The following is a 20,134-nucleotide window of genomic DNA, read 5'->3' as shown; positions in this document are numbered from 1 at the left end:
AGATGTGCGGTGGGTAGGAAACTGGGGTCTCCTGAGTGGTTGTTCTTCATGGTCGTGGTGGTGTCTTCAGTGGTAGCAGGTTTCCAGGTGGTGATGGTCGGCTGGTTGTCGGTGGTGGAGATGGGGGTGGTGTCTGGAGTGCGTCCACTGAAGTTGTCGTAGAGGGCCTTGATTTTCCGGTGGAAGTAGGAGCTGAGCTTATCGCAGAGGTCCTGGGATGGTGTGACATCCATGGCTTCGCTGTGGGGTTTGGTGAACGTTGAAGAGTTCTTTTGCATTATTTGCGTTTGTGAGGATTTTGTACTTGATAAACATCCGCTTGGTGACTCTTATGCGTTGGTGTTATTCCTTCATGGCATTCCTGTAGGTGTTTTTTGAGGTTTAAAAAATCTCTCTGATTGGAAAAAAGTTAAAAACATATTACTGAAGCCACAAAAATTTAATATGTGCAATTATTCAGTATATAGATACATGGCACATTTGTTTTAATACATTGTCAAGTTTGTAAAAGGTGCCTGTATATTGAAACATGATATATATTCCCTGAATCGACCACACAACCATCCTCACCTCTCGCCACATTAACACTCGCACATCACATACATGACTAACCCAGCCTAAAATGACATACACCGATGGAAGTCACGGAGAGTACACTTCATAAGATATCCGCGATTGTGTTGCAAGCTGGGATGTCACTACAACCAGGTCAACGCACGTTTCAGTGGAGATTATGAATTCTATCCACCTTCATCATGATTACCCTTTTATGTCTATAGAATCATAAAAAATCACTGATGCTTCTTTAGGATACCAGTAAAGGTGAGAGGATAAACACTGCATCTAACTCATAGGGCTAAAGTGCGGTACAATAGTGTCGCCAATAGCGATCTAATCCACAAAGGAGCAAGATTCCAGCTCTAAGGTAGCTTCATATTTGATTGACTCTATGATAACTGGTGGTTCACTTGGTATGGCATATTGGTCCATATGTGAACCACGCGCGAGACTTAGTACGCGGCCGTTTTGAGCGATCACTGCATTGGCGCTTACCATTTGAGTGGCATACGCACCCCTGGGTCTCTGTTCTTAATAAGACACATTGAGAAACAGTACAGGCACCAGCATATGCCATACTGTGGACAGGGTGCAGTGTACCTAAAAGGTAGGACATGTAGTGATGTGTTTTTCCATGTTCTGATAGTGAAATACTGTGCATTTCGTTTTTCACTAATACAAGGCTGTCCCATTTTTTTTATAGGTTGACATGGGGTCTGCCTGGACACACCTTTCCAAGTGCAGATCCCCATTGGAAGACGATAGGAAGTTAGAGTTTGAGATGCCTACTCTCACCATGAAGATTGTTTTTAAATGGCGTGTTTGAAAATGCCACTTTTAAAAAGTGGGCATTTTCTTGCTTAACCATTCTGTGCCTGCAAGGGGAATCCACAACTGGAATCCACAACTGGGTTGCCTGCCAGCTGGACATTCCTGCATACACTCTATCTAGATAGTTGCACAAAGGGATCTGAGATGTGCCCTGAACATTCTGATGGCTCATCACCCGGTTGATGGGCCTTCCTGAGTTAGAGTGGTGGGAGGAGTTGTCACTGGCACCTGAATAGGGCTGTGCCTGTCCTCACACAATGCTGTCTCCACCCGCTGTAGTGTGTCTGGGGGCAGACCAGGTAAGGGCCAGGTTCTGTGCACAGCAAGGACTTTTCTTTGAAGGTTGCCTACTTCAAAGACCAAAACTGGTATAAGCAGGGGTGTGGAATTTAATAAAATATCTACTTGTCCATTGGGCAGGTTACTTCATAAATCTACTTGTCCTGTAACAAAATCCACTTGTCCCTTTTGTGCCATGTAATATGGGGTCAAATTATGGCAGCAATACCCTTACATAAGAGCTCCGAAATAGCCTCTCTGAATATGCCGGGGCTCCTTCCATAGCAGGGTATGAATACTAGCAATTCCCTTATGTTGCCACGTTTCCGCAGATCTACATACTGGCGCTGAAGTTAAGCAACAGTTTCAGGGTTGGAATGCCCTTTTGAGTCTGTGCAAACCTACTAACTTGCATGTTTTAAGGGTTTTCACCAACTCTTCTCTAATCTTTTCCCATACTGAGAAAGTTTGGATATTTACTCCTGACAATGGCGGACATAAAACTTCTTCCTGGGTTGGGAAAAAAGTGGTTGGAGGGGAAGTAAACTTGCAAACACTCGGATTTTCGCATGAGCAAATCTACACATGCATATTTGCTCATGCTAAAATGCAGTTCACAAATATTTTCTAGGAGTACTATTTCTTGGCCTACTTCTGTAAAGTCTTGTGAATTCAGGAAAGTCGTATATCTGCACTTAATGCAAGGACATAAGTGCAGTTTTGGGACTTTACTTAATAATTGGCCCCCAATAAGTCTGGCGTTAACCATGACATGTTGTGTTGTGTTTATTAAAATGTCTCTCTCTTGTCAGTTGGCTAGCTTCACTGTGAATGAAAGCATTCTGTTATTTCACAAGGAGCAAAATTGACAGTCGTTTTATTCAGTGCCAGGAACGATTGTGGCAGTGTGTGCTTTTTGAGACCGAAACAATTTTTGCTTTTGCCAATGTTTGTTATAATGATGAGGGCCCAGCAGCACCCACACCAATAAGGTTTTACAAAAAACATGTTTGATAAAACCAAAAGACTGACCAACAATTTCAGACCAATTGGCTTTACCAATGCTTGTTTATTTTTGTTTCCAATAATCTTATTAAAACTGGTTACAGTGATTTTTCCATTATGAATATTTTTGGGAAATACTAGCATGCATCAACACATTTTACTAAATGATGCTGCAGAAAAACGCTAACTAAAATGTTACAGTAGTTTAGCTAAATGTTTTTGCTTTTTTTGTGAACATTTTATCTTGAAAGGTAAGAATAATCAATCTTGCTTTCAAGCGTCTCCATATATTTGCATCTAATCAGAGCATTCTGGGAGCAGTATGCATAGCCTCATAGTGCTAAACAATGAAAGCGTGTGCACCCATTTTTATACTTTAACCACTGTCAGTAGTAGTCTGAGCTTACAACATGTACTTAGATTGCTCACCCTAATAATAAAGGTTTTGAATTTATGAACCATAAATACAAGTTTGAACAGCGTTAAAACATGGAAACAAATATTACCTTAACTGCAGGCAATGCTTTCCCTGATCCATCATGTGGGTCTATAAACTGGCAGTCAAAGGGTTTGTGATGTAGGGGGTTGGGCCTACTTGTCCCAAGGACAAAATACACATGGAAACTTGTTGCCCTTGACCCCAAACAATATGTCCCGGGCGTCGGGCTATAGGAATTTCACATCCCTGAATAAGTATTGGAGCTTTGACTCCAGAACTTTACAATACTCTGGACTAAGGAATCTGCAAAGAAGGGCTGGAAATGCTGTCAGGAGAGACTACCACATTACTGCGTGCTTTGCTGTGTTGGCCTGCTATGCACTGCTTCTTTCTTAGGCAGTCAAAGGACTGGACTGAACTGAACTTTCTTTATCCTGCTGTTTGTTTCTCCAAGGGTTTGAGGTAGAGCTTGCCTCCTGTTCGAAGGCTCAGGAACATTGAAGACTTTGACTTAATCTGCTTATACTGGAAACTGTGTGTTCGTGCTGTAACAGAAATAAAAGGAACTTTGATGCCGTCACTGGCGCTGCTGCTTGCATCGTGACCTGACTGCACCGCATGAAGCATCGCCTGCTTCACAACGTAATCCTGGTCTCACTGATGCCATATTGAGCTGCTGCTTGCATCGTGATGTGTAAGCAGCGCACTTCGCATCACCTTGCTTCACACCACAGCCCTGGTATCACCAACGACGACACTCCACGCTGACATTAACGCTGCTGCCTGCACCGTGGCCTGTGGACACCGCTCATGGAGTACACGAAGCATCGTCGCGTCCCACACCGCAGCCCTGGTCTACTGACATCAGCTCACTCGACATCAGACTCATCAACCGACGCCGCTGCTTGCACCGTGACATATGGGCACCGCACGACGCATCACCCTGTTTCGCATCACAACCATTGGGTCTACCGACAACAGCGCTTCAGCAATGATGCCACCCCACTGCCCAGCCGACCTCAGCGATCCTGACTTCACCCTCATAGAGTTTGATCTTCCATGAGTGTGACTTCAAGGGTTCGACTTCTACACATGCCACATCTTCCGATCTCGTCATGAGGTCTATGACACCCTGCATTTCCAAGGTACTAAATTCAGGTCTTCCCGACACTGTAGCTGGCCCGCGCTCCTCATGGACGGCCTAAACTGTTAGATTTGTTGTTCACAATGCCACAATAGCCCCAGATGGAGCTATCGACTTAGAGGAACTGTTATTTAAGCTGATTCTTACAAAATTCATATTTTAATTTATGTATGTTGGATTTGAATTGTTTTAGTCTTGTTTTACACAGATAAATATTGCCCATTTTTCTAAAACTGTTATGGTGTTATTTTGTAGTGTTTTCACTCTATTACTGTGTGTTATGTGCAAATGCTTGACACTTTGCCTCTGGGATAAGCATGACTGCTCGTGCCAAGCTACCAAAGGATCTGAGCAGGGGATATTTTAGGTGTAACCCCTTTACCCTGACTAGAAGGAATAGTCTCTACTTGGACAGGGTGCAAGCCACTTCCAACTAGAGACCCCATTTCTAACAAGAGGCAATTATAAACACTGTCTATGCAATCTCCTGGACTCCGCTGGAATGGGATCAGTGCTCCAAAGGTTGACAGAGGGCTTCACCTGTGCAAAACGTTCACATTATCCCACCTGTCCCACCAACCCTATAACCTACCATCTAACTACCCTTTTTTTTTAAATGTCCCCTACTCCTTTCTTACCCCACCCTCTTTTCTTTCCTCTAAATGTCTCTCTCTTGTCCTTTTCTTCCCTGCCACCTCTGCTCTCTCGTCTGTCATAGCTTCCTCTACAACTCTTCCTCCTATATCCGCTTCTTCTCTTTACCACTCTTACTTCTGCTCCCTCACCATCAGCGGCACCTCTCTATTTAGTACTTCTCTGGCCACATCACATTTCTTTTTGGAATCACACTATGCTTTATTTGGAGCCTCCAATAGCTGCAAGTCTCAAGCAGAAAAAATACCTGTCTAGAGTGCGAACTTAGCGTTCTGATATGGAGTGCTTTTGATATAGCTTTAAACCTAATTCTAAGTCCTCTTACTGAATAGTGAATGGGGCTTACTGCTAGCCAAAGTGAATGGCAACATTTCTGTGTGGTTATAATTACATAGTCACATGATCTTAAATCATCCAATAAAAAATGACTTTCTCCAAGTCATGTGTCCTGAGGTCATTGGTATGGAGAGAAGCATTAATGTTCAGTAAAAACTGGGATCTTGAAGGCGTATCATGCCTTAAGGAACTCAGACACTCAGACTAAATTGATGTTCTCTCATTTCAGTAGATCCTTGGTAGCAGCAAATCAAGAACTTGAGAGACACCCTAGACAGCTCTCTCCAAGATCAATTACCACCAATAAAAGTTATGAAAGTGCTTTTTAAAGTTGATTATGCCCAAGTCTCTCAAAATACACTTTTTCTCTACTTCCCCAAATCTTAAAAAGCAAACCAAAGATAAATAGTAATCACATGCATATATCCATATATCGCTTAGGATTTCATACTCATTACTGGTATGTTTTTAAGCATTATCCCATCCTTTATCTCAGCCTTCCCTTCTTTGAACAGTCATAAGAAACGTTTGAGGGAAGTGAGAAATGTACATTTAGTTTCAAGACCCACAAGCCACTTTTTGGTTTTGAATGTTCTTACCAAATCCTCCTGCAGCTATAACCAACAAGAGTCCCATCCATATACCCTGTTATTGCACGATGCATTGCTACTGGTCAAACACAACACTAATCCCCCTTCCAGGGGTCCACATGAGCTTTGCTTCAGCAGAAAGGACATGTGTTCATCAAGCACGGTGCCAGTTCATTGAATTCTTCCCTACCTCATATGCTGGAAAAACAGGACCTCTCCTCAGCACAATAATAGATCTACTGAGGATGAATTAAACTTTTCCACATTGTAAGAAGGGTGCCTGGAATGTAATTTCCCAATCATGCTCCATAATTCTAGGTCCAACCACTGAGGCATTTCATTCCAAGGGAATCCTCACTGACGGTACCAGCCGACAGCAATTTCAAAATATCCTACAGCTGCCTGGAACTCCACCTGGAATAACTTCCCCTTCAGCAAGCAATGCGAATGAACCCTGCTTTAGACAACGCAAGTGTATTCTGTGCTGACAAACAACACATTGAACTGTTTAAACATTCAAGTGCACTCAGATGAATTTCCCTTTCCAGGGGAGTCAAAATTCATTCGGCTGCAGTCTCCATTCTAAAGATGAAGTTTGGACATACTAAAAAATGAACTATTAGACCACAAAAATCCATCCCAATCACTCTTGAAGTCTCCATGCAAGAAGCAATCAAAACCACTGAGCACATCTTTGTTATATTTTAGATATCAGTAATGCAGGCGGTGCAGCTGGATAATATAATGAGACATACACACAGTCTTGTAAGTGCTATCAGATTTATTAACTTATGGGCACATCTTCTGATTCAACCTCATCCATCAAAAACCCTGGGGTTCCACAGAGATATCTCTTTAAATGGTGCACTTGTGCACAAATATCCCTTCTAAACTGCAACCCAACACTACTAAATGGGAACACCACAGAAGCCAGAAAGCATGTTGCATGATCCAGCCAGGAGAGAAGGCAATGTGAATCCACCAACTTGTAGGGATGAATCTAGATATAGGTCCTTATACGATCTTGGCGGTTTGGATACTCCGTCACAAATGTGACGGATATCCCATTCACTGTATTACAAGTTCCATAGGATATAATAGACTTGTAATACAGCGGACAGGATATCCCTCAGGTTTGTGATGGAGTAACCCTGTCCACCAAGATCGTAATCAGGCCCCTAGTCTTTGAGCCGCACTGATATAGCTTCTGGGCTTCGCAATCTATGTTGTCTTTTGATTGTGTACTATTGTGGACTTTGTTCTGTGTTTACTGTAAGGTTTCCCTGGCAAGGAGAGATCCATGATAGTTTGGTTTCAAAATTCCCCATATAATAATTAATATTCAGCCTGGCCAATTTATCTGTTGTTATCTTGTATCAAATGTAGGCAATTGGGGCTGATACATGTGTACACTGCAAGATGGCTGTTGTAGTAGAATATGATCTGGTATGATTGATCGTAAAAATGGCTGGAACAGCAGGGCATAACCCTGGTGGTTCAACACCTGGCAGGTTCCCTGAATGCCAGAGTGGACAAGCTCAGCCGTCGATGCCTAGCAGATCACAAATGGAGTGTTTGTCTGGAGGTGGCGCAAGGTCTGTCCTATTAGGGGGAGATCCTTGGTTAGATCTGTTCACCTCCATCAAGAGCGTGCAATGTCAGTAGTGTTCCGTGTTTGAGTTTCCAAGATGGCTCCCGCTCGGAATGCTTTTGGCCCCGAATGAAGCCCAGGCCTCCTGTTTGCCTTTCTGCCTACACCACTCCTGCCCAGAGTTCTCCAGAACGATCGGGCCCAAGTCATACTTGTGGCTCCGGACTGGGCGCGAATAGACTGGTATTCTGAGCTACTGAGCATTGCCATAGATCCTTCAATCAGGCTGCCCCTTTGGGAGGATCTTCTGTCACTGCAGCAGGGGAGGGTTCTCCACTCGAACCTGTCCAGTCTCCACCTTCAGGCGTGAAGATTGAGCGGCGACAGTTGACAGCTTTCAACCCTCCTCTCGAAGTCTGTAATGTCATCTTGACAGACAGGCGTCCCTCCTCCAAGGTGATATACTCCTGCGGTTGCAAACATTTTATGGCATGGTGTGCAGAAAAATACATTGATCCCCTTTCTAAAGTCTTACTCTTCATTCTTTCCCTTGCCCAGCTGGGCTCTGCTTTGGGCACTCTTATGGGCTATCTGTCGGCTCTTTTGCTTTTTTGGAGCTGCCGGGCCAACCCTCTTTGTTCAAATCCCCTATTGTACACAGGTTCCTAAATGGTCTTGTTCATCTCTTCCCTCCTTCATCATTTATTATGCCTCAGTGGAACCTTAATCTGGTCTTAACCTTCTTAATATGTGCTCCTTTTGAGCCTCTCTATAATTGTCCCCTCAGACTTCTGATGATTAAAACAGTCTTCTTGTGTCTATTACATCTATTACATCTGCAGGTAGAGTGACTGAGGAGCTTCAGGACGCTGCCTTACTTCTCAGTCTAGTCTGACAAACTGGTGCTTCACATGAGGGCCTCCGTTCTACCAAAAGTGGCCCGCCCATTTCACGTAGGCCAATGAATCTCCCTGCTTACCTTTGATGCTCCTCCACATCCCTCTAAGCAAGAGTAGCGACTCTGGACCCAAACAGAGCACTGTTCTGCCTTGACTGCACATGAGAGTTCCGGGTGGCTGATCAAATCTTCGTGGAATATGTTGCTGCGAAGAAGGGTTGGGCTGAGCAGAAGCAGACCCTCTCCAGAAAGGTTGTGCTCTGAAACCAAATATGCTAACCATCGGCCAAGAAGCAATGTCTAGAAGGTTTGTAAGCTCATTCTACCAGAGCTAAAGCTGCGACCACTACGTTAGCGCGCAGAGTTCTGGTCCTGGCTATCTGCCAGGCAGCAACGTAGGCTTCCCTGCAGATGTTCCCCAAAGATTACTGTCTAGACAGTCGGGTCCGATGGGCACTTTGCACTTTCGGTCCTGTGGGAATTTCTTGTGTGAAATTGGTCCGCAAACCCACCACCTTGAATAGTATTGCTTGGGTATCTATTCTAAGGTAAGAAATCCGCTGCCAGAAGTCTCTTCGGTAATGCCTTATTAGGTAGAGACTATGGGCCCGATTAGGACCTTGGTGGTCTTTGAACTGCTGTTGCATTTTGGAGGTCCGACTGCCCACTACCCTGGCGGTCTCACTGGTGGAACATGAGCAGGGTGGGCAGACTGTCGCAAGACTGCATCCACAACCAACATGCCTGCTACCACGGCGGCAGCAGCAGTGTTAGTGGCTGCCCATAGAAGCGTCCCGGAATATTCACCGCTGAGCTAATCACGACTTGCCTTTCGTCCGACCTTTTCATGGCAGGGAAACTTCCATGAAAAGGTCGGTGGAAAGGCAGGTTTTGGGGTGCAAACATGTCTCCAGGGCACATGTGCCCTGGAGACATGTTACCGGTGGCACTGTGTTTGCCCCCATGCCATTGACATTGTTGCACACACTGTTTCTCCTGCAAACCATGCTGCAGGGACACAGTGCACCCCACCGCCCAAGGGCATTGCAACATAGCTGACATAGGCTACAGGCTCTTTCCTAGAGCCACAGCAGCCCGCCACCATGACTGCACCGCTGACACACTGTCATCCCCACGGTAATGTTGTAATGCCAAGGTCGGGATGCCACCGACTTTGCGGCGTGTTCCGACCGCCGCCGCAGCAGGCTGGCGGTGTATCCGCCAGGGTCATAATCGGCCTCTATATGTAGCTGCGGAATCCCTACCGACTTGCCCATCCTCCCTGGTCTGCGAACAGCTTTCTAAAGACAGGGCTGATCCGTTTCAGGGCCTTAGTTTTCCACACCATTGGTCAGTGTTCTTTATGGCTCCGCACTTCTGGCATGGAAAGTCATGAAAAGAAACTGACATCAGGGCGCCTAGGTGGCTCCTATATAGGTGCAACTGACGTCACTTCCGGCATGGACAACGCAAATGGAGCCGAACTACGGCACCTACTGGCACGCAGGGGTGGTGCTCACGAAATCTCTTCCGGATTGAGTTTGACGCCTGGGAAATTCTAAGGTATGGAATCTGCAGCTAGATATAGTCTCTATCAGATAATGTATTACTGAAGGTAAGTAACTTGTTTGTTAGTACCATGGAATTAGTGGTGGGGTAACACAGGGAATTGTGCACTAAGATTTCTTCTGTCTTGAAACTTCTCCCTGAAAAAAAATGTACAGTCAATATGCTTCTGAAAGCTGACCGTGTGACCACAAAAGCAATTTAAAGAATGCATTAGAAACAGCAGGCTATTCGTTTTGAAAAAATGTTGTAAAGCAGTGTCCTATAGCAGTGTCATATAAAGATAGGCCTGGTTGAAGGCAGGATGGACGCCTAGTCATGTGTCTTAAACATGCCATTTCAATGCATCAAACTTGTCACAAAACATTTAGGCAACGCTTCCTAAACTAACAAGACTAATAGACACCCTGATCCAATGGGGGTTCAGTCCTCTGGAAGGTAAAAATGTAACTTTTAACATCTTCAGGTGAAGGGCAGCTGCATTTCATCAACTTGGACCATTCTCTTGCCAGCGTTTAGTGATCTTGTTTCTTTCAAAGTGGCCAAAAATCTTGCTTGTCGTCTCTTCAGAAAATAAAATGAAGGATGGGACAGTCATGAAGACAATCTGTGCAAAGGTCACGCACTGGGGTGTTCACATTGTAAAGTAAAGGATAGAAGGATACAGACACATCTTCAGCAAGAATATTGGAAGTCAAACTTTTGTAACGATCACATTGCAATCAGTTACTCCAGATGACCGCAACGCATCAGTGCCATTGCTCACACCCATTCTGAATGCCTCCATCTCTTCTGCGACCTTCCCACATGTACCTGTCCTCCCATTGCTGTAGAAACTCTCTACTGTCTCCAACTACAGACCGATCTGCCCGCTACCATTCCCACCTAATGAGAAAATCATCTGCAGACGCCTCACAGAATACCTCAATGACCACCAAGCTCCTGACACCACTCAGTCTGGTTTCAGACCCAACCGCAGCACAAAGGTTGTCCTCATGGCCGCCTCTGATGACATCCGCATGACTTTGGACAGAGGAGACATGGCAGCCCTCATCACCCTGGACCTTGTCCTCAGTGCTTGACACAGTCTCCCACCCCATCTGACTCCTACACAACAAATACTCTGTATGGATTTACTCCTTCCTGACTGGAAGGACCTAGTCAGTCAGCCTGGCACCATACACCTTGGACACCCACGACCTCATGTGCGAAGTTAAGCAAGGATCCTCCTTGAGCCCAACCCTCTTCAATGGATACATGACCCTTCTAGCCAGCATCATCCTTTCTCATGACATCAACCACTTTATCGACAGTGATGACACGCAGCTCCCTCTCTCCCTCACAGACAAGACGCCCGGTAACCAGATAAAGTTCAATGCCTACATGACTGAAATCACCCACTGGATGATAACCAGCTGTCTGAAGCTGTACACCAAGAATATTGAAATTGTGATCTTCAAGAAGAGCACTTCATAGTGGAACTCCATCTAGTGGCCATCAGAGCTAGGAATGACACACACCCCTTTTCACCCATATCAACAACCTTTCTATTGTCGTCGACAGCAAACTCAACATGACCACTCAAGTCAGAGCAGTCACTGCCTCATACTTCCATAAGCTGAAGGTGTTGAGGAAGATTTTTAAATTGCTCACAATTAGCACCTGGAAAACCGTAATGCATGCCCTCATCACAAGTAAGCTGGACTATGGGAACACCCTCTATCCCGGGATCAACAAAAATCACACCAGATGACTGCAGACCATTTAGAACTCGTGATTTGGCCACATCACTTTCAACCTCCCACGCCGCACTCGCATCACACCACACCAGAGGGAGCTCCACTGGCTCCCTGTACACATTCGAGCAGAATTCAAACTCCTCACCCACATTTTCAAGGAACTACATAACAATGTCCCAGCATACCTCCACAATGAAACCTGGTTTTATAAATCTTCCAGACACCACCGCTCATCCAGACTCCTACTTGCACAGATTCCACATATGGGGAAAACCAGATTTGGCAATTGAGCCTTCTCCCACATAACTCCTAAAGCGTGGAACCACCTGCACATAAAAGCCTCCTCCTCACTTCTTCAATTCTGCAACAAGCTGAAGACTTGGCTTTTTGAGTCTCCTCACTAGTTCCTAGGTTTGGCTAGACTCTCATCAACTCAGAGCCAGGATACCCCTCTCGGGTGGGAGTGTGTTCTACAATTCTCCATTCCATAACATAACATCACATATTCCAGGTAATGATGCTTCTTCTACGTTAACTATGCTTCCTTTTATGTGCCAGTACATCTCAGTACAGTAAGTCTCTCTGATTCATTGTGCGAGACATTAATTTCAATTTCTTCAGTGTTAGATCTACTCACAGGTTATAAAAAACTTCAACACCTGATTACAGCCTTTCAAATCTTTTTGCATCTACCACTTATTTGAATGATTTACTTGTGAAAGCTGTACCCCAATTGCAGCATTTTTCACCAAATCCTTTTTCGGCTTCTTTCTGACCACCAGCTTTAAAGGTTGACTAAACCGCCCCATTGATTTCACTGAAGTACCGACTTTCAGTTTTGTTTAAAAACAGGATTGTTTACCTTTGTACATTTAATTAGATCAAGCAAGAGCTACTCTACATGTTGGGTTGGGTTTGCCTAATCCCTTTTGTTACCAACCGTTATTGGGGAATTTAGAAGTTAGTTCTTTAGATTTCAAGTTTAACACAAAGACGCTGGACAATAAAGAGTAGCTAAAGAATGACTGCATAAATGAACGAGTCCATAACCGTATTGTGTGCTATGTTGGTATGGATTTAGCTTTACTTTTAGCAAAATTGTGTTTTCTCAAACTAAATAACTCAAGAATGTCACTGGAATGTACACAATTAAACATCGTAGTCCAAAAACGTTGGGTGCTAATCAGGGGGATAAGTTTAACACATGTATATTTTCTCTCCAGCCTTTTTCTTTTCTCTTACACTATTTTACTATATGCTCTTTCAATTCCTTACCTATTTTTGAACCTATTACACAATAAAACATGGTTTTCTCTAGCAAAACGTCCATAGGCTTAAGTATGACTGAAAGATAATCCACATGTTATAGTACATTGGTTGTTTGCTGTCATGCTGTCTGAACATATATGTGGTTGTTTATTTTACAACAGGTTGCCCAGTTGACTTGGATTGAGAGGAAAGTTGCTGCTACCTTGTTTGGGAACCCACCATCAGCCACAATCCAGGAGGCTCTACAGAATTTTATTAAGGTAAATATCTTGCTTTCCTTGTTTGTAATGAATGTTTATTGTGGAATTATTTTGTTTCTTGTATTGTTCTGGAGTAGATTAAGTTTTCATTTAATTTCTATTACTCTTCTGTATTTAGTGGGGACGTTTCACCACAATCGTGAAGGTAGAGGTAATAACCACACTTGCTTTTTGATCCTGATGGTATCATATGAAGTTACATCACACGGCAATTAACTTAGATAATGTAACATTAGATACTTCTTTTTCAAACTTTCTTTTTTGAAAACCTGCTTGATAGCTAGCACAAGCATCAAGCATCCTGATCAATAGTCAGTTTGGTTAAGTTTAGAGTAGAACGGCATCAACAGCAGTTGCAAAAAGCCCCATATGTGTAGAAATTACTCCCTTTGAGTACAATATCTGGTTAACAATACCAGGTAAAGTGTGAAGCGAGCTGAAGCATCTTTCTTTAGAAATATCAAAAGCACCATCTTACATAGGATCGACTTTCTAAAGAAGAGTGTACATCAAAATTTGCCCAATCATGAAGTTAATCGCGACATATTGCAATATCTTATTTTGTTGACTTTTATTGTGCTTATTTACTCATCTAGATCTAATTCTAGATTTCGGCGGGAAGGGAGTTCTTGGTAGTGTGATTCCCAATTTTATTTTGCCTTTCTCAATTTCTGCGCGTTTTCAATCATTGTATTTTAACATCCCAATTCAACTTCAATGCACAAATAACACGTGACTCAGGCCATTAGACTTTAAGACTCCAGTGATATTGGTTTTTGTAATGATTCCTCCCTTATCAGCAACTAGTTCACCCAACCAATTAACATTTAACATCAGTGTCACTGATACTGAGGTGTACATTTGCCATTGATGCAAAACTCCATGGAATTCTTTGCTTCAGCCATAGCGCTCCTTGGTTCTTAAATGTCTAACTTCACGTTCATAAAACATCTTTCTTACATGGGAATAAGATCTCCACCATTGTATTGTATTGTAATTGCATTTATATAGCGCTTACTAACCCTGGCGAGATGAGGCGTTGAATCACAAATAATTGAAAAGGAGACTCTGCAAGTGCTGGGATGGATGTATCCTGATGTCAATCCTCAAGTGTGATGATCTGGTGTTTTTTTCGCACCCCCTGTTTAGCATGGTACAAGATGTAGGGCGAGGACATCTCCCCCAGACAGTGAAAGTGTATTATCTGCATATCCATGGCTGTAGGATCGAGATCCTTCTCGAGTGAGGTGAGAAGGGGACAGGGCTCCCTTTAGAAATTTGATGGAGACTTTGTTAGCAATGGGCTGCTGATTAGACTTTCTGAAGCACTGCTCTTTTGTTAAAGGTAGGGGTGATGGGTGTGACTAAAGAGTCTGTTTGCAAGGTAAAGGGGACTCTTTAGGTGAGGCCCAGGCTTTTGCTCTCATTGATTACACTTTCATTTGGGCTGCTGACAACTAAGCACAGAAACCTCACACCTTTTTATGCCTTGGTTGTGGGTGCTTCAGGCCAGAGACCGCTCTGCTGTGAGAAGCATCACTAAACAAAGGCTGAGTCTAAAGTAGCCTGGGAAAAACATTTGAAAGGAGAACCACCCCAAACTGGTTCTGCAGCATAAGACAATGAATATACTTACAAATAAAATTCTGTATTTATAATCGCCACATCCCTGTGTCTCATTAAAATATGTGATTCTCTTAAGTGTTTCGTAACCAATATCACATATGCTCATACAGTCTATAAAATCGAGCCTGGTCTGTGCCAAGAAATTAACTGTATTAACAGTGATCTCTCACTGCAGCGCTAGTGGCATGACTGGGAGGTTTCCACCAAGGCCACGTGTAACCCATGCTATGCGGGTACTTCTGAAGCAAGCACACCTACAACTGGATAAGCATTCAGATCCTATGGCTGCAATAGGCAGACAGAGGACACCATTAGGCTGGAGGGACATAGAATGTGATGCGGCTCACGTGGCAACGTATTCGCTGGTGTCTTGCTGTGGGGTGTTGGCGGGAATTATGGGATGCTTCAAGTTGTTCAGTTGGCGTAAGTGATCATTTCTAGGCTATATATATATATATATATTGGAAGAAAGAGTTTGCCCCTAGGTGGACAAGCACTCGCAAGAAGGCATCCGCTCACCCACAGGCAGTTTCCAGGACACAGCCCTCACTCTTCTCTGCCGCTCGACGCGTTTCGGGCCAACGCCCTTCCTCATGAGCAGCTTGTATTCCAATGACGGCCAACGCAACATTACCAGTACATTCCCTCTTTTATTTCATTTCCATCTGACAGCAGTTCATGGCAAAAGCTGGCAAAGCATTATGGGACTGGTAGTGTAAATTACAACCCACGTGGGCCGCTGCCGTTAATGAAACATTAAAAGTTCTCCAAAGGGAAACAAAGTGTCCTGAATCACCGCCTGTATCATATTCAAAGCACCTCCTGCGCCGTTCGTACTGTCATTAAGCAGCACCAGCCCCGCTGTGATTCCGCTATGGTGCTCGTCCGTGACCGGGCAGGCCACATTATATTGGAAGAAAGAGTTTGCCCCTAGGTGGACAAGCACTCGCAAGAAGGCATCCGCTCACCCACAGGCAGTTTCCAGGACACAGCCCTCACTCTTCTCTGCCGCTCGACGCGTTTCGGGCCAACGCCCTTCCTCATGAGCAGCTTGTATTCCAATGACGGCCAACGCAACATTACCAGTACATTCCCTCTTTTATTTCATTTCCATCTGACAGCAGTTCATGGCAAAAGCTGGCAAAGCATTATGGGACTGGTAGTGTAAATTACAACCCACGTGGGCCGCTGCCGTTAATGAAACATTAAAAGTTCTCCAAAGGGAAACAAAGTGTCCCGAATCACCGCCTGTATCATATTCAAAGCACCACCTGCGCCGTTCGTACTGTCATTAAGCAGCACCAGCCCCGCTGTGATTCCGCGGTGGTGCTCGTCCGTGACCGGGCAGGCCACATTATATTGGAAGAAAGAGTTTGCCCCTAGGTGGACAAGCACTCGCAAGAAGGCATCCGCTCACCCACAGGCAGTTTCCAGGACACAGCCCTCACTCTTCTCTGCCGCTCGACGCGTTTCGGGCCAACGCCCTTCCTCATGAGCAGCTTGTATTCCAATGACGGCCAACGCAACATTACCAGTACATTCCCTCTTTTATTTCATTTCCATCTGACAGCAGTTCATGGCAAAAGCTGGCAAAGCATTATGGGACTGGTAGTGTAAATTACAACCCACGTGGGCCGCTGCCGTTAATGAAACATTAAAAGTTCTCCAAAGGGAAACAAAGTGTCCCGAATCACCGCCTGTATCATATTCAAAGCACCTGCGCCGTTCGTACTATCATTAAGCAGCACCAGCCCCGCTGTGATTCCGCGGTGGTGCTCGTCCGTGACCGGGCAGGCCACATTATATTGGAAGAAAGAGTTTGCCCCTAGGTGGACAAGCACTCGCAAGAAGGCATCTGCTCACCCACAGGCAGGTTCCAGGACACAGCCCTCACTCTTCTCTGCCGCTCGACGCGTTTCGGGCCAACGCCCTTCCTCATGAGCAGCTTGTATTCCAATGACGGCCAACGCAACATTACCAGTACATCCCCTCTTTTATTTCATTTCCATCTGACAGCAGTTCATGGCAAAAGCTGCCAAAGCATTATGGGACTGGTAGTGTAAATTACAACCCACGTGGGCCGCTGCCGTTAATGAAACATTAAAAGTTCTCCAAAGGGAAACAAAGTGTCCCGAATCACCGCCTGTATCATATTCAAAGCACCTCCTGCGCCGTTCGTACTGTCATTAAGCAGCACCAGCCCCGCTGTGATTCCGCGGTGGTGCTCGTCCGTGACCGGGCAGGCCACATTATATTGGAAGAAAGAGTTTGCCCCTAGATGGACAAGCACTCGCAAGAAGGCATCCGCTCACCCACAGGCAGTTTCCAGGACACAGCCCTCACTCTTCTCTGCCGCTCGACGCGTTTCGGGCCAACGCCCTTCCTCATGAGCAGCTTGTATTCCAATGACGGCAACGCAACATTACCAGTACATTCCCTCTTTTATTTCATTTCCATCTGACAGCAGTTCATGGCAAAAGCTGGCAAAGCATTATGGGACTGGTAGTGTAAATTACAACCCACGTGGGCCGCTGCCGTTAATGAAACATTAAAAGTTCTCCAAAGGGAAACAAAGTGTCCCGAATCACCGCCTGTATCATATTCAAAGCACCTCCTGCGCCGTTCGTACTGTCATTAAGCAGCACCAGCCCCGCTGTGATTCCGCGGTGGTGCTCGTCCGTGACCGGGCAGGCCACATTATATTGGAAGAAAGAGTTTGCCCCTAGGTGGACAAGCACTCGCAAGAAGGCATCCGCTCACCCACAGGCAGTTTCCAGGACACAGCCCTCACTCTTCTCTGCCGCTCGACGCGTTTCGGGCCAACGCCCTTCCTCATGAGCAGCTTGTATTCCAATGACGGCCAACGCAACATTACCAGTACATTCCCTCTTTTATTTCATTTCCATCTGACAGCAGTTCATGGCAAAAGCTGGCAAAGCATTATGGGACTGGTAGTGTAAATTACAACCCACGTGGGCCGCTGCCGTTAATGAAACATTAAAAGTTCTCCAAAGGGAAACAAAGTGTCCCGAATCACCGCCTGTATCATATTCAAAGCACCTCCTGCGCCGTTCGTACTGTCATTAAGCAGCACCAGCCCCGCTGTGATTCCGCGGTGGTGCTCGTCCGTGACCGGTCCCATAATGCTTTGCCAGCTTTTGCCATGAACTGCTGTCAGATGGAAATGAAATAAAAGAGGGAATGTACTGGTAATGTTGCGTTGGCCGTCATTGGAATACAAGCTGCTCATGAGGGAGGGCGTTGGCCCGAAACGCGTCGAGCGGCAGAGAAGAGTGAGGGCTGTGTCCTGGAAACTGCCTGTGGGTGAGCGGATGCCTTCTTGCGAGTGCTTGTCCACCTAGGGGCAAACTGTTTCTTCCAATATAATGTGGCCTGCCCGGTCACGGACGAGCACCACTGCGGAATCACAGCGGGGCTGGTGCTGCTTAATGACAGTACGAACGGCGCAGGAGGTGCTTTGAATATGATACAGGCGGTGATTCGGGACACTTTGTTTCCCTTTGGAGAACTTTTAATGTTTCATGAACGGCAGCGGCCCACGTGGGTTGTAATTTACACTACCAGTCCCATAATGCTTTGCCAGCTTTTGCCATGAACTGCTGTCAGATGGAAATGAAATAAAAGAGGGAATGTACTGGTAATGTTGCGTTGGCCGTCATTGGAATACAAGCTGCTCATGAGGAAGGGCGTTGGCCCGAAACGCGTCGAGCGGCAGAGAAGAGTGAGGGCTGTGTCCTGGAAACTGCCTGTGGGTGAGCGGATGCCTTCTTGCAAGTGCTTGTCCACCTAGGGGCAAACTCTTTCTTCCAATATAATGTGGCCTGCCCGGTCACGGACGAGCACCACCGCGGAATCACAGCGGGCTGGTGCTGCTTAATGACAGTACGAACGGCGCAGGAGGTGCTTTGAATATGATACAGGCGGTGATTCGGGACACTTTGTTTCCCTTTGGAGAACTTTTAATGTTTCATTAACGGCAGCGGCCCACGTGGGTTGTAATTTACACTACCAGTCCCATAATGCTTTGCCAGCTTTTGCCATGAACTGCTGTCAGATGGAAATGAAATAAAAGAGGGAATGTACTGGTAATGTTGCGTTGGCCGTCATTGGAATACAAGCTGCTCATGAGGAAGGGCGTTGGCCCGAAACACGTCGAGCGGCAGAGAAGAGTGAGGGCTGTGTCCTGGAAACTGCCTGTGGGTGAGCGGATGCCTTCTTGCAAGTGCTTGTCCACCTAGGGGCAAACTCTTTCTTCCAATATAATGTGGCCTGCCCGGTCACGGACGAGCACCACCGCGGAATCACAGCGGGGCTGGTGCTGCTTAATGACAGTACGAACGGCGCAGGAGGTGCTTTGAATATGATACAGGCGGTGATTCGGGACACTTTGTTTCCCTTTGGAGAACTTTTAATGTTTCATTAACGGCAGCGGCCCACGTGGGTTGTAATTTACACTAACAGTCCCATAATGCTTTGCCAGCTTTTGCCATGAACTGCTGTCAGATGGAAATGAAATAAAAGAGGGAATGTACTGGTAATGTTGCGTTGGCCGTCATTGGAATACAAGCTGCTCATGAGGAAGGGCGTTGGCCCGAAATGCGTCGAGCGGCAGAGAAGAGTGAGGGCTGTGTCCTGGAAACTGCCTGCGGGTGAGCGGATGCCTTCTTGCGAGTGCTTGTCCACCTAGGGGCAAACTCTTTCTTCCTATATATATATATATATATATATATATATATATATATATATATATTTTTTTTTTTTTTTTTTTTATTGCATTTTATTTTAATTCTTCAAATCATTTGTCTATGTATGTGCACTTTATGTTGTATTGAGATGAGCGGTGATCAAAAAAAATGTTTAATTTACTGACGTATCCTGTCTCGTCCTGTGCGTTCTTTGTTTGACTTTACCTCAAAAGACTTTGAAAGGAGACCTTACGCTGTACAAGAGAAAGACTAAAGAGAGAGGGAATCTCTTTCTCTCATCAGCCCAGATTTGAGTTCTACAGGATTCAAACTTCCATCATGTGTGACAGTGACTCTTAGGTCCTTCTGCACCATTAAGCATCCATTTACTGGTTTTATAAGCGATACTGAGGAGGAGAGTAAAGAGGACAGTGCTAATACTTTGGAGTTAATTTTGCAGGAGACTTACAGAGAAACCCCAACGAGACTGGATCCTACACCTCACCAAAGTGGAGCTCCAGTGCTAAGGCTTCCAAGTACACAGAGCGTGCTGCCCCAGAATGCAACATTCATTATGTCAGTGAGGGTACCATCAGAAGTGCTATCTGTTGCAATTCAAAGGAAGTCCAGGTAGCCATAGGCT

The 20,134-nt window shown here is 45.3% G+C and overlaps 1 protein-coding gene across 5 annotated transcripts in view; it reads left to right on the top strand.

Annotated features, from left to right (window-relative positions):
* The window catches only part of RMDN2 (regulator of microtubule dynamics 2), a 570,121-nt gene that overhangs the window by 487,183 nt on the left and 62,804 nt on the right, over positions 1–20,134 (top strand). For 4 of the 5 annotated variants that reach the window (XM_085611419.1, XM_085611417.1, XM_085611420.1 and 1 more), the window contains exon 8: positions 13,061–13,159. In XM_085611419.1, coding sequence (XP_085467545.1) covers positions 13,061–13,159 — 99 coding nt within the window. Of the gene's footprint in view, positions 1–13,060; positions 13,160–20,134 lie in introns of those variants that run through there. The other variant, XR_014963030.1, reaches the window with a different exon arrangement.

The sequence above is a fragment of the Triturus cristatus genome, chromosome 6, assembly GCF_964204655.1.
Source record: "Triturus cristatus chromosome 6, aTriCri1.1, whole genome shotgun sequence".
Lineage (NCBI taxonomy): Eukaryota > Metazoa > Chordata > Amphibia > Caudata > Salamandridae > Triturus > Triturus cristatus.
The sequence above is the reverse complement of the archived record's forward strand: the minus strand, read 5'-3'. Positions and strand labels throughout refer to the sequence as shown.